Source organism: Sorex araneus, chromosome 6 (genome assembly GCF_027595985.1).
Source record: "Sorex araneus isolate mSorAra2 chromosome 6, mSorAra2.pri, whole genome shotgun sequence".
NCBI lineage: Eukaryota > Metazoa > Chordata > Mammalia > Eulipotyphla > Soricidae > Sorex > Sorex araneus.
Window position 1 is genome coordinate 92,101,007 of NC_073307.1, and position 15,006 is coordinate 92,116,012.

Below are 15,006 nucleotides of genomic sequence, written 5' to 3' on the forward strand. Positions count from 1 at the left end.
GTTTGATATCCAACCTAGGGAGGGAAAATTTAATATATATACATAGAGAGAGATAATATTATTAACTGCAGGGTGCTGGAGCGATAGTACAGCGGGTAGGGCGTTTGCCTTGCACGCAACCGACCCGGGTTCAATTCCCAGCATCCCATAGGGTCCCCTGAGCACCACCAAGGGTAATTCCTGAGTGCAGAGCCAGGAGTAGCCCCTGTGCATCACTGGGTGTGACCCAAAAAGCAAAATATATATATATATATATATATATATATATATATAAAATTGCAATCATGAACATATCATGATTGTATAGCACATGTTTCCTTGGAAGACGGAGAGAAGGAGAGGAGAGAGGGAGGGAGGGCAAGGAAGGAGGAGGGGAAGAGGGGGGTAGAGAGAGGGGGAGAGAGGGGAAGGGATACAGAGGGAGGGAGAGGGGGAGGAGTAGACAGGGGTGAGGTGGGGGGGAACACTCACCCATGGTCTCTGGGAGTCTCCCATCCTTTGCTGGCCAGCTTTTCCTTCTTTGGGTTTAAAGTGACTGGTCACCTGCCTTGCCCAGGGGACCAACGTAGCTTCTCCCCCAGCCCCCCACCCCCACCCCCATCCTACCAGGCCCCCTGCTCCCTGATGTGCCCTCCCACCTCACCCCTTCCCTCCGGTAACCCCCAGTGCTGGAAGACTTTGATTTGGTTCTGCTTTCTCATTCATGACTTTCGTTTCTCTTTCCCCTCCAAGTGACTTCACAGGGATTGTGACTTTGTACAGATGACACTGATGAGGGTTTTTGGTTTTGTTTGGGATGGGGGTGGGGGGGTGAGGGGGGAGTGGAGGGTGTATTTCTCAGGAAGTCTGGGGGCATTTCCTGCAGTTCTCAGCCAGTCAGGCTAGGAGGGCTTGGGGTGTGCTGCTACTCAGGCCCGGTGGTACCCTGAAAGGGGGGTGGGGCCACCAGGGCTGTATCGGGAGGCCACCCACGCGGGTCCGGGGATCTTGCCCGGGTTCCATCTATGCAAGGCCAGTGCCCAAACCTCTGGGCTCTCTCCCACCAACTTTTTAATAGTCTTTGCTCAATTGCCTTTTTTTTAAAAAATTGAATCACCGTGAGATCGAGTATTACAAAATTGTTCAGATTGCATTTCAGCCATACAATGTTCTGACACTCGCCCCTCCACCAGTGTATTTCTCAGTACCAGTGTCCCTGTTTCCCTCCCACCCCTTAAAGCCACCCCCCACCCTCGTCTGCCTCTATGGCAGGCACTTCTCCCTCTCTCTCTCTCCCTCCCTCTCTCCCTCCCTCTCTCCCTCCCTCGCTCTCTCCCTCTCTCTCCCTCCCTCTCTCTCTCCCTCTCCCTCTCTCTCTCCCATCTTAGGCAGTATGGTTTGGGGTACAGATGCTGAAAGGTCATCATGTCTGTCCCTTTACCTGCTTTCAACACTCAGTTCTTGTCCAGAGTGGTCACTGCAACTAGTATTGTTGTGATGCCCCTTCTGTGTCTCAACTACCCTCTGTCCCCCACACCGTTGACCTGCCATTGACCACTCCTCCTGGCACACTTTCCCTGGCCTTGGAAATTAGTTTCATACTGTTTTTGTTTTAAAATCCCTCAATTGCCTTGTATTGTCTCTTCTCATTGTCTTCCACCCTCTCGCTCCACTTTCTCTTTGTTCTCATTCATTTACCCGAGTAACTGTGCTCATCACTGAAAGAGACCGTCAACAGACAGGAGGCCCAGGAAAATGTCACTGTAAATTGACTTCTCACCTTCACGAATAAGCACCGTTAACACTTTGATCCACAAAGATATAGAAAAAAAGAGAATTCTTTTTAGAAATTTATGAAATTTTTGATTTGTTGGTTTAGATCTTTACAAATACGGGGGAAATGTGTTTGGTTTGTGGCAAGCAGTTAAAAAAAAATTATTTTGGTTTGGGAGCCATACCTAGCAGTCTCAAAGGTCACTGCCAGGCAGGTGTTTCTGGCAGTGCAGGGGGTCAAAGCTAGCTTACCTGGGTGCAGAGTTGATTATCCAGTCCTGTCGAAGCATCTCTCCCCCCCAAAAAAAATATGTGTTTTGTTCTTAAAAACAAAAACTTGGGGCTAGAGAAATAATACGAGAGAAAGAGGGAGGGTACTTGTCCTACACGTAGCCAACCAGGGTTGGAGCTCGCCCCCCCACCAAGGTGATCCTCCAAGTCCCACCAGGAGTGATCCCTGAATACACAGCCAGGCATAAACCCTGAGCATAGGCAGGTGTGACCCCAAAACAAACAAAATAAAAACCATAAATGCATTTTTTAAAACCCTGGGGCTGGCACGATCGTCCAGCGGGGAGGGCGTTTGCCTTGCACATGACTGACCCAGATTCAATCCCCGGCATTCCGTACGGTCCCACGAGCACCGACAGGAGTAATTCCTGAGTGCAGAGCCAGGAGTAACCCCTGTGTGACCCAAAAAGCCAAAAAAGTAAAAACACAAAACAAAAAAACAAAAAAAACCTGTGGTGTGCCTACTTGGCAAATCATAACCCTCCTTGGAAAGAAAAGATGGCTCAGCACTTTGAGTTGGAAGCAGAGGAGAGAGGATAGGACATGTAGGGGTGAGTAGGTGTAGGAAATAAAAGAGTGTGGAGAATCTAAGAGTCCGACAAGGGGGATTGCAGAAAAGCAGGTCGGGCCAGAGAGACAGTGCTCCATGAGGCTTGGATGGCATGAGGCTCTTCCAAGGAGCGGCCCCTGCACGCTGCTGATTCGTGTTCTTGTAGGGTGTCTGAGGGAAAGAAAAGGCCAGCAGCAGAGGGGGTCCTGTACCCCACGTGAGTCACGTCTAAGAGACGTCCCTTCCTACAGGAAGGCAGCCCTTGGGGTACCCGGCCTCTCCCACAAGATAAGGATGCTCTCCTGCATCCTTAGAAAGGCGGGGATGAGGGGCTGGAGCAATAGCACAGTGGGTAGGGCATTTGCCTTGCACGAAGCAGACCCAGGTTCGATTCCCAGCATCCCATATGGTCCCCTGAGCACCGCCAGGGGTGATTCCTGAGTGCAGAGCGAGGAGTAACCCCTGTGCATTGCCGGGTGTGACCCAAAAAGCAAAACAACAACAACAAAAAAAGAAAGATGGGGATGAGACTCCTTTTTCGGAGGCTCTACCCAGGGGTCAGGCACTCCCCTCTCACTTCCTCCCCCGGGGCTTCTGGCTGAGCAGCCTGGGGGCCAATTAGAAGAGCACGGAGAAGGAGCAATCCGGGAAGGGAGCTGAGCGTGGAGAACATCGGTTTATAATTAGGTGGCCTAATCACCTGTGTAAATTGTGTATTTCTTATGATCGATGTGCTAAACGGCTCCAGTTTAATTAAGTTCTGCTGACGACTTCCCTTTGAAAACCCACCGAAGTGTGATTCGCCGCTCACCCCATTAATAACAGGGAGAGGAACGACTTGAAGGGGTGGCAGTATCCCCCCCACTTGAAGCCCCCTCTCTGCCCAGGATGCTGCCCTTGGCCAACAGGGTTGAGGATGGGGTTTCGCCGTGGTCACCCTGTTCTCTGCCATTCTCCCTAGAACTTGGTCAGAAGTTGCTGGCTAAACAGGAAGTCAAGAGGCCGAGGGATAGGACAGCGGGGCCGGCAGCTGACCCAGGTTCCATCCCTGGCATCCCCTAGGGTTCCTCGAGTGCCACCAGAAGCAATTCCTGAGTGCAGAGCTGGGAGTCACACCTGAGCATCACCGGGGGTGTCCAAAAAAAATTTTTTTTAAAGATACAGGAAGTTGAGACTCTTCTCACTTGCAGTACAGTGCTCCTTCTGGGGCTTAGGGGGAAAAAATGGGCCCATCCATCTCTCTAAGCTGAACCTGGAATACCGAGCCTTCCTAGTGATTGAGACTGTCTGACTCTGGCAGGGGGCGTGGGGTCAGATTATGGTGAAGGCTAGAATCTCTATAGTATTATAAAGCACAGTGCACCCCCCCACAAAAAATTTTAATAATAATCTTTTTTTGTTGTTTTGTTTTGCTTTTTGGGTCACACCTGGCAATGCACAGGGGTTACTCCTGGCTCTGCACTCAGGAATCACCCCTGGCGGTGCTCAGAGGACCCTATGGGATGCTGGGAATCGAACCCAGGTCAGCGGCATGCAAGGGAAACGCCCTACCCACTGTGATATCGCTCCAGCCCCTTAATAATAATCTTGAAAGACTCTGTCTGAGCATGGGGTACCCCTCCCATCCCCAATAAGCTTGCACTTCCAGCTTCTTGGTTAATAATTCCTGTTTATTAGTTCCTGAATTCTGCACTCCGAGTTCAGTGCTCTGTGCTCTGGGCCCATGTTTCATCCATGCTTTTCTCCCGGATTGTCCACACCGTGGGTCTGCAGTGCACTCGCAGGCTTTCTGGATGTCCTCACCCCCTTCCTAGAGTGGCCTCTTCCTGCCTCTCGTGGGGAAACAAAGTTAGGACCTTCCTCCTTCCGAAGCTGACTCCTGGTCACGACTCCCCCCGTCACCTCTGTCCCTGTGCCGTAGACAGACCCCCTGGGAGCCAATATCAGAGTTCCTACGGCCCAGTAGATAGCACAGTGGGAAAGGCATTTGCCTTGCATGAGGCTGACCCTGGTTCAACCCCTGGCACCCTTCATGGGTGCCCCTGAGTCAGCCAGGAGAGATCCCTGAGCACAGAGCCAGGAGAAAGACGTGAACAAAGCCAGGTAGGGCCAATGAGCAGACGCTACCCAGAGTTCCTGGGCACCATCTCTCCTTCACTGGACACGCTTCTTTCCTAGCCAAAAGATGGGTGCGGCTCTCTGCTCCCTCCTTCTGACCTTTTCTCTCCGTCTAGCTTCCCTACACTGTCAGAGTTGGCTCTCTCTCTCCCTGAGAGCTACTCTTTTGTTTTTGTTTTTGTTTTGCTTTTTGGGTCACACCCGGCGATGCACAGGGGTTTCTCCTGGCTCTGCATTCAGGAATTATCCCTGGCAGTGCTCGGGGGACCTATGGGATGCTGGGAATCGAACCTGGGTCAGCCACGTGCAAGGCAAACGCCCTCCCCGCTGTGCCATCGCTCCAGCCCCCAGAGCTACTCTTTTGCCTAGGGATCTATTACCGAAGGAGAAACTTAAAGTGGCCCCTTAAACCATGACTCCTTAAACTTGCGGGGGAGAGAGTGAGCACTCACTCACCCCTCTGGGCCCCTGACGCAGGAGGCCAGAGCAAGGCTGAGAAGCCCCTGAGCACTGCAAGGTCTGCCAAGGGTGATCCAAAAACCGAAAACAAAGCTATGTTATTTTTTTCTCTCTCTCAAGAATCCGATGAAGGGGCTGGAGTGATAGTTGAATTCCCAGCATCCCATAGGGTCCCCCGAGCACCGCCAGGAGTAATTCCTGAGTGCAGAGCCAGGAGTGACCCCTGTGCATTGCAAGTTCCAGCCCCCTCATTGGATTCTTTTTTTTTTTTTTTTTTTTTGCTTTTTGGGTCACACCCAAGGTATTTGCCTTGAACCCAGTTCACCCAGGTTTGATTCCCGGCATTCCATATGATCCCCCGAGCACCGCCAGGAGTAATTCCTGGGTTTATGAAACAGGAGCAAGCCGTCTGCATTGCTGGGTCACTGTCACTGTCATCCCGTTGCTCATCGATTTGTTCGAGCGGGCAACAGTAACGTCTCTCATTGAGATACTTATTGTTACTGTTTTTGGCATATCGAATACGCCACAGGTAGCTTGCCAGGCTCAGCCGTATGGGCGCGATACTCTCGGTAGCTTGCCGGGCTCTCTGAGAGGGGCGGAGGAATTGAACACGGGTCGGCCGCGTGCAAGGCAAATGCCCTCCCCGCTGTGCTATTGCTCCAGCCCCCTCAGAATCAGTTTTATGGGACACGCTTTGGTACTCTGAGTCCTGCTAACTCATCCATCTGGGGGCTCATTCTGCATCTTCTCATTCCACTTCATCGCCTGGAGAAATCCTCAAGCTCTGGAAGACGCGTGAGACCTCTCTACTCCATCATTATCATCACCTCCACCAGCTTCACCATCGTCTCTCAAGGGCAAACATTTATCCAGACAATATAGAATTCAAATATAGCGATGATTAATAGCTTTCTAACTGGTCCAGTAACTTGCCGGGCAAACCCTGCCCATGAAGTTAATCTTGACCATCTTATGGAAGGTAGGGTTGAGCTTCTTCGCTCTTCACTCCATCTCTAAATCATGCCCTACCAGCCCTTCAGGGGAACGGCACAGAGGTACAGACTCAAAACTCCCCCCCAAGTTATGCAAGTAGAAGCTCTGAAATAATTATGTTATTAAGAAAACTAATTCCAGGGGCTGGAGCGATAGCACAGCGGGTAGGGTGTTTGCCTTGCACGCAGCCAACTCGGGTTTGAATCCCAGCATCCCGTATGGTCCCCTGATCACCACCAGGAGTAATTCCTGAGTGCAAAGCCAGGAGTAACCCCTGAGCATTGCTGGGTGTGACCCAAAAAGAAAAAAAAAGAATTAAAAAAAAATGAAAGAAAGAAAAAGGAAGAAAGGGAGGAAGGAAGGAAGGAAGGAAGGAAGGAAGGAAGGAAGGAAGGAAGGAAGGAAAGAAAGAAAGAAAGAAAGAAAGAAAGAAAGAAAGAAAGAAAGAAAGAAAGAAAGAAAGAAAGAAAGAAAGAAAGAAAGAAAGAAAGAAAGAAAGAAAGAAAGAAAGAAAGAAAGAAAGAAAGAAAGACTAATTGCCCACATTACCTTCAGGAGAAAAAGGAGATGGCAAATTATTGTTATAAGCTCCATTCTATTCCTTAACCCTCTATCATCTATATTCTTTTCTTACCTGTGTTCTTTTTCCCACTCTATATTCTTGTTCAAAGTCCTCTATGTACCAGTTCCATCTTCTCAGAATAATCCCACCTCAAACTGCCCACTTTATGTGGTGATATTTTAATTTTTGGCAATTTTACAGAGACTTACACTCTCTCATTATCATTATCTGAATGCTGACCTAGTGATGAAAGAAATGAACGAACAGGAAACTGTCAGCACACAGCTTGTTCATTTGTTGCCTCCTTCAGACAAGACCTTAATGCCTCAAGGTCTTGTCTTGACCACAGAGAGAACATTCCGGAAAAGTTTGGTGAGGAATTCACGTGGGTCATTCTCTCTACCTCAATTCTGGTCAGATTCAGCTTCATCTCTCAAGCACATCACTGGGTCTAAATATACACTAAATGTTTATACAGGGGCCAGAGAGATAGTACACCATTCAGGGTGCTTGTTGTGCATGCAGCCAACCTGGATTTAATCTGTGGCACCCCGGGTGGTTTTGCAAGCCCTGCCAGGAGTGATTTCTGAGTGCAGAATCAGGAAGAAGCCCTGAGCACTGCCAAGTGTGGCCCCAATTTTTTTTCTAAGCTTAAAAATAATGTTTATTCTGGAACAGGGCAATAGTACAGTGGTAGAGTGTTTGTTCAATCCCCAGCATCCCATACGGTCCCCCCCCCCTGCACTGCCAGGAGTAATTCCTGAGTGCAGAGCCAGGAGTAACCCCTGAGCACTGCCGAGTATAACCCACCCTCCAAAAAAAATGTTTATTCAGTAAAATAGGATGGAGCCCTCACTTTGCATGTCAGAAACCCATGTCACGTGGTCCCAAGATAGTCACCAAGGGTGACCCCTAAATGCCAAGCTGAGAGTAGCCTCTGGTCACTGCCAGGCATGTCACCCCAAAACTGGTATTAATAATAATTAAATCTAATTCTAAATATAAAGTGATCAAAGAGATAGTAGCGAGCTTAAAGTGCTTGCTTTGCATGTAGCTGACCCTTGTTTGATTCCCGGAACTGCACGTGGTCACCAAGCACCACCAGGAATGGTCTCTGGGCACAGAGCCCTAAGCACCAATGTGTGTTACTCAAAAAAAAAAAATATATATATATATATATATATACATATATATATATTAGACATTAGATTTAAGGGCTAGAGCTATAGCACAGCGGGTAGGGCATTTGCCTTGCACAAGGCCAACCCGGGTTCAATTCCTTCGTCCTTCTCAGAGAACCTGACAAGCTACTGAGAGTATCCCACCCGCATGGCAGAGCCTGGAAAGTTCCCCGTGCCGTATTTAATATGCAAAAAACAGTAACAACAAATCTCATCATGGAGACGTGACTGGTGCCCACTCAAGCAAATCAATGAACAACAGGACGACAGTGCTACAGTGATACATTAAATTTAAAGTAGGCTTGCTCTTCCATCCCATGCTCTCCTTTGAGCATGTACCTCACTTGCTTGTCTCTCTGCTTCTTTCCTTGATTATTTCTACTCTGCGTTCCCCTCTTTTCTCTCACACCTTCCTGAGCAAGTTTCATTCAATAAAAAAAAAATACCTTGTGTCATAAAAAAAATTAATTTAATAAAATAAAAAATAAAAGTAGGTGTAGATTGAAGATGGACTAGAGAAGGCCCCAGGGGAGAGGAGCAGGTGTGCCCACAGGGGACTTGCAGGCCAGTCGCTGGCTCCACTGGGGTAAGAATCCTTGACATGTCTGTCTGCCGTTCATAAGAACCTTCCACAAGTCAGCAAAGTGAAGGAAGCACTTATATATATATATATATATATATATATTGGTTTTTTGTGTAATAGCCAGCAATTCACAAGGGTTCCTCCGGGCTCTGCACTCAGGAATTACTCCTGGACGTGCTCAGGGGACCATGTGGAATGCTGGGACTCAAACCCAGGTCAGCCTCGTGCAAGGCAAACGCCCTCCCTGCTGTGCTATTGCTCCAGTCCTTTAATGCGCACATGAATTTTTTTAATAATGTAGGAGTACTGCTACTTATTCAACCATTGATTAAGCTGGTTGAATTGGGCATGAACTCCACATTACTTTTTATTCAGAATGTTAATTTTATTATTATTATTATTATTATTATCATCGGGCTGGAGCAATAGCACAGTGGGTCGGGCGTTTGCCTTGCATGAGGCTGACCCAGGTTCAATTCCTTCGCCCCTCTTGGAGAGCCCAGCAAGCTACCGAGAGTATCTCGCCCCAACAACAGAGCCTGACAAGCTACCCGTGGCATATTCGATATGCCCAAAACAGTAACAACAAGTCTCACATGGAGATGTTACTGGTGCCCACTCAAACAAATCGATGAGCAACGGGATGGCAGTGATGACAGTGATACAGTGATGATGATGATGATGATGATGATGATGATGATGATGATGATGATGATGATGATGATGATGATTTTATCCCCATGAGACACAGTTATAAAGCTTTCCTGTTTGCGTTTCAGTCATACAATAATCGATCACCAAACTATCCACCAGTGCACATCTTCCACCACCAAGGTCCCCAGTCCCCCCTTCCTATCCCACCCCTCACCCTGTCTCTATGGCAGACAATCTCCCCCATTCTCTCTTTTGTATTGTTTATTATGAATAACATAAGATTTCAGGGCCACGCTTTCCTGGAATGCTAAAATTTTAGATGGTTAGAGTCTGGAGTAAGTTATGCCTCAGTGAGAGACGTTACTGGTGCCTGCTCGAGCAAATCGATGAGCAACGGGATAACAGTGACAGTGACAGGGGCTGGAGAAATCTCTGCAAGAGCTGGTAGTTTCTGAGATTCCTTTGTGTGTCTCTGGATCTTGGCCCTTAAGGAGCTTAAGTAGCAGCCCGAGGCAGTTTGTGGGCGTGACCTCTGGGTCCCATGGGGACAGGGGGATGAGAAGGACCGGCCCACCCCCTTTCCCTTGAGGCCTGGAGTTTGCAGTCATTGAACCTGTGTACCTGCACTTCTCACTGGGTTCTGGACGTTGGCGGCCGCCGGGGTCCTTAGGGGGCAGGTAGAGGGACGACGCCTGCCCCTGTCTGGGGCACCCCAGTGAAGTCGGCCGGGCTTAAAGTCCAGAGGCATCTCTGCAGCGAGCTGCTTGGTTTAGAGATTCTTCCATGTGTCTCGGGATCATGGCCCTTGATTCCATCTGTTCCAGAGAAATAAACCATTGGCTTATGCCCTGCAGGGCGTGCCTGCTTGCCTGCAGCGCGCCACGCCACGGGCCCTAACTGCGGCTTTTGAACTCTTTCGGCATTTATGGGTCACTGAAATAAGGCCAATAAATGAGCTTATATAGCTGAGCAAGGAGGTGGTTTGTGGGTGTGGCTCCCACATACCCAACTTTTGACTGTTGAATTTCTTGGTACACTTGGACCCAAGTTGTTGGGATCTGGCTAAAGGCACAGCAGCAATTTTAGGGTCTCAGGAAGCCTGAAGGCACCATCAGGCTGCTGGGGCACTCACCCCGCAGGTACAGGTTGACCTGCAGGCTCCACCATACCCCCACATGAACATTTTTAATAAATAAAGCTACTCAGCCCCCACCGGAAGGAAAAGGAAGTCACAGAGTATCAGGGTGGATTGGACCTTAGCAACTTGATTGTTCTCCTTCTCTTTCTCCCTGCTGCCTCGACTGTAGATGGACAGGCTGGGTAAAAAGAATAAATACAATATGGCCCAAGTTGGAAAGTAGAATCAGAATCGAACCACATGTTTTTCTGGCATTCAAGTCAAAGAGTCTGATTTTCTAGAAGCGAACAATAGCAGGTTGGAAAATAAGAGCTCATTCTGGGACTGAGAGATCTTTCCCTGACTGTTGGCTCCTATTTGTAGCTCCTCTTGGCCTGACTTCTTTGTTTTGGGGCAAAAGAAAGTGTCTGAAAGGAGCAAGGAGGTCTCTGCAGGATGTTAGCCCCCACTCTTCCCTTCTGACAGCTCCATCTCTTGCCAACCAATCATTTGACCTGCCCATGTACTCAAGGAGCGCCACCGTGCATAAGTTCCAATATGTACCAGTTTTATTCAATATACCAAAAACAGTAGCTATAGGCCTCATTCCCCTGACCCTGAAAGAGCCTCCAATCATTGGGAAAGACGAGTAAGGAGAGGCTACTAAAATCTCAGGGCTGAGTGTAATAGAGGCGTTACTGGTGCCCTCTCGAGTAAACCAATGAACAACGGGATGACAGTGATACAGTGATGTACCAGTTACTCAGTGAACCTAAGATACAGCCCCTGCCTGGCTGAAAGAGTGACAAAGACCAACAGAGAGACAGAGACCCATGGGCAAGTGTGCCCCATCCAACCTCTCTTGAAGGCCCCAAGTCCTCCCCTCGTGACAGAGTGACTCTAGAACAGGAAGTACCTAGATTCTGGCCATTTCTTCCAGAAATGAGAGAGAATTTGGAATGATTCAATTCTGATACTATAGTGCAAAAGGCAGCGGTAGAGGATGCATAGATAAATGGCAGGGATTGTGTGTCAATAAAGCTTTATTTACAAACAGGCAATGGTCAGAGTTGCCTGGTGGGCCACAATTTGCCATTCCTTTTGCAGACAAAGAGGTAGTAGCAGAAGGCACCAGGGCAACAGAAAAGATGGTCAGAAGTTTCTAGAAAGTCATGTTGGCCTCACAGCCCGTGATCACAGGGAAAGTCAGCCTAAGACAGGATTTTTAAAAAGACACTGTGGCAAATCTCAAAGCATGAGACAAGAAGAGGCCAAGACTCAGTAATCACCACAGATGCCAGGGGGACGAACAAGGGACCACAATACACCTGTATGTTCATTGCAGCACTGTTCACAAGAGCCAGAATCTGGAAACAACCTGAGTGCCAGAGAATAGACAACTGGTTAAAAAAGCTTTGGTACATCTACACAATGGAATACTACGCAGCTGTTAGGAGAGATGGAGTCATGAAATTTGCTTATAAGTGGATGGACATGGAGAGTATTGTGCTAGGTGAAATGAGTCAGAAAGAGAGGGACAGACATAGAAGGACTGTATTCAATTGTGGAATATAAAATAACATAGTATGACACTGACACCCAAGGACAGTAGAGACAAGGGTCAGGAAAATTGCTCCATAGTTGAAAGCCTCATGAGCAGGGGGAGAAGGCAGCTGGGATAGAGAAGGGATCACTAAGTCAGTGATGGTTGGAGGGGTCACTCAGGAGGGGATATGTGTGCTGAAAGTAGATAAAGGACCAAACATTATAACCTGTCAGTATCTATATTGCAAACCATGATGCCCCAAAGTAGAGAAAGAGGGAAACTATCTGCCACAGAGGCAGGGGTAGGGCAGGGAAGGGAGTGGGGGGGGATACTGGGGACATTGATGGTGGAGAATGTGCACACTGATGGAGGTATGGGTGTTCAATCATTGTATGATTAAAACTCAAACATGAAAGCTTTGTAGCTGTATCTCATGGTGATTCAATTAAAAAATAATAATAATTAGGAGCTGGAGCGATAGCACAGCAGGTAGGGCATTTGCCTTGCATGCGGCCGACCCAGGTTCGATTGCCAGCATCCCATAGGGTCCCCCCGAGCACCGCCAGGAGTAATTTCTGAGTGCATGAGCCAGGAGGAACCCCTGAACATTGCCGGGTGTGACCCAAAAAGAATAAATAAATGAATAAATACATAAATAAATAAATAAATAATTTAAAAACAAGGGACCACAATGCCTCACGGGGGTCGGCACCGAGGCGAACCCCACTGCCCGGCCCCTTTCCCCGCAGAGGAGAGGAAGAGCAAGCGGAGGATCCGAACCACCTTCACCACGGAGCAGCTGCATGAGCTGGAGAAGATCTTCCACTTCACCCACTACCCCGACGTCCACACCCGCAACCAGCTGGCGGCCAGGATCAACCTGCCGGAGGCGCGGGTGCAGGTACAGCCAGCCCCTCCCCCACTCCCCGGGGGCTCCCGGCCCCTCCGGAGCCAGTGCTCCATCACACACTCCCCCATCCCGTGAGCACTGTGTTCGCCGAAGATCACACTCCTGAAGAGATGGCTTTGCTCCTGGAGGGGAGGGAGGGCAGTGAGAGGTGACGGTGGCATACCGTAAGCGGGCGTGGAGGAATCGCTCCTGAACATCACCCACCTCAACCATCTAGATCATAGGTCAATGAGGTCAACAAATGTGTCCTGTTACGGGTCAGAGGGTAATTAGAGGAAGCATAGGGGGAGGGGCGGGCAAAATGATATCCCTGTGGCCACTGTACGACGCCCTGGCATACCAAGGCGCTCACAGCTCCTCAGACAACAAACGAACGTGGCAGCATTCCAAGAGAATGTTATTGGAGAACGGCAAAATCCTGACTTGGTATAACTCACCATGCTCACAAGATAGTGCTCCTTCACTTTTTTTTTTTGAACTCCCAGTCATTTCCAGACATGAAACTATTCTTAGCTCCTAGACCCAGTCACCCGGGGTGGGACGGCAGACTGAGCCCACCAGCGCTGGTCTGCCAACCAATCTCCCGAGTGTGGGCAATGGCTTTGGAGGAGGCAGAGAGGCATGAGAAGAATCCGGGGTCCATAGACATGTCAGCATCTGGTGGACGCACCAGCAGCCTTGTGTAATAATCTGTAATCTCTCACACCACACCACCATCCCCACCCTCCCCCCCCCCCCGCCACCCTGCCACCAGCCATAGCTTCATCTCTGCAGCACTGTAGCACTGTAGCACTGTCATCCCGTTGTTCATTGACTTGCTCGAGCGGGCACCAGTCATGTCTCCATGGTGAGACTTGTTGTTACTGTTTTTGGCATATCCAATACGCCACGGGGAGCTTGCCAGGCTCTGCCGAGCTTCATCTCGAGCTAGAGAAAGTCAGAACTGGCCCCCCTTCACAGGGGCGTGTCTGTATCCGGCCTCTTCACATATCCCCACGTTTGCAAAGCCAATGGTCGCATTCTTGGTCCACTCACCAGAACAATGTTCTAAGCCCTTTGATTTTCTCCCAACAAACGCTGTCAATTCATTCCGATGTACCCCCTGAGAAACCTGAGGAGCACCCCACTCTTTATTTCCTCCCGGTCTATGTGTCTTCTGGCTAACGGCCACCACTCCCCGTAGCCTTCTCCCTACTCCGCTTCCCACTCGATTCAGTGACCTGAGACATCAGCAGCACTCACGGCTGCCTCAGTGGCAGGACCAAGTACAAAGGGTCACCCGTCAGGGTCTTGTGCTTTCAAGAAACTCCTCATGCTCCACCTGTAGATGCCCAGGGGCCCTCAGGGGTGGCAAACCCACAACCCACCAGCAGGAAACAGCCCATCAGTGGGTTTTTATTAGTTCTGCCCGGTCCTGGGCATCCCTTGAAATTTTTCCCCTAAAAAAAAAAAAGAAAATCAAGATTTTGACCTCTTGGAGAGCCCGGCAAGCTACCGAGAGTATCGCGCCCCCACGGCAGAGCCTGGCAAGTTCCCTGTGGCGTATTCGATATGCCAAAAACAGTAACAACAAGTCTCACCATGGAGATGTTACTGGTGTCCACTCAAGCAAATCGATGAGCAACGGGATGACAGTGATGATGATGTTGATGATGACGATGATGATGATGATGATGATGATGATGACAGTGACCTTGGAAACAGGATGGGACTGCAATCCTGGTGCCGATGGGTTAAAGTAGGGGCAACTTGTACACGGACCCCACCCGAAGCTTTTCAGCTTTGCAGATCGGATCACTCCACTCCCGATTGAGCCCCCTCCCCGCCCCCATCCACCCACCACCTCTTACAGACTCTGCAGCAGATGCCAAGAAACCCTGCGTGCCAGGACATGGCCTCTCCTGCAGGAAGGTGCTGGGGTGGGGGGTGTGGTGCCTTCAGGGGGGGAATAACCCCTTCTGTTGCTCCCCGCCCTCTCTTGCTCTCCTCTCAGATCTGGTTCCAGAATCAACGTGCCAAGTGGCGGAAGCAGGAGAAGACCAGCAGCCTGGGGACCCCCCAGAGGCTGAGTGAGGCCACGACTCCGGATGTGCCCGTGAGTCATCGCGACTCCAGGGAGGGGCTGGGAGGGAGCCTTGGGCTGGAGTCCAGCCCGGACCCCCGTTGTGAGAAGGGCAGGACCCCACGGACAGTAACAATGACAAGGGTTGGGGGTCAGAGAGATAGTCCAGAGTCTAAAATGCTTGCCTCACATGCCGCAGACCTGGGTTCAATACCAGCACTGCAT

The 15,006-nt window shown here is 49.7% G+C and overlaps 1 protein-coding gene across 1 annotated transcript in view; it reads left to right on the forward strand.

Moving 5' to 3' along the window:
• The window catches only part of ISX (intestine specific homeobox), a 28,364-nt gene that overhangs the window by 11,984 nt on the left and 1,374 nt on the right, over positions 1 to 15,006 (forward strand). The window contains exons 2-3 of the mRNA XM_004610664.3: positions 12,559 to 12,710; positions 14,713 to 14,814. Of these exons, the coding sequence (XP_004610721.3) occupies positions 12,559 to 12,710; positions 14,713 to 14,814 (254 nt within the window). The remainder of the gene's footprint in view (positions 1 to 12,558; positions 12,711 to 14,712; positions 14,815 to 15,006) is intronic.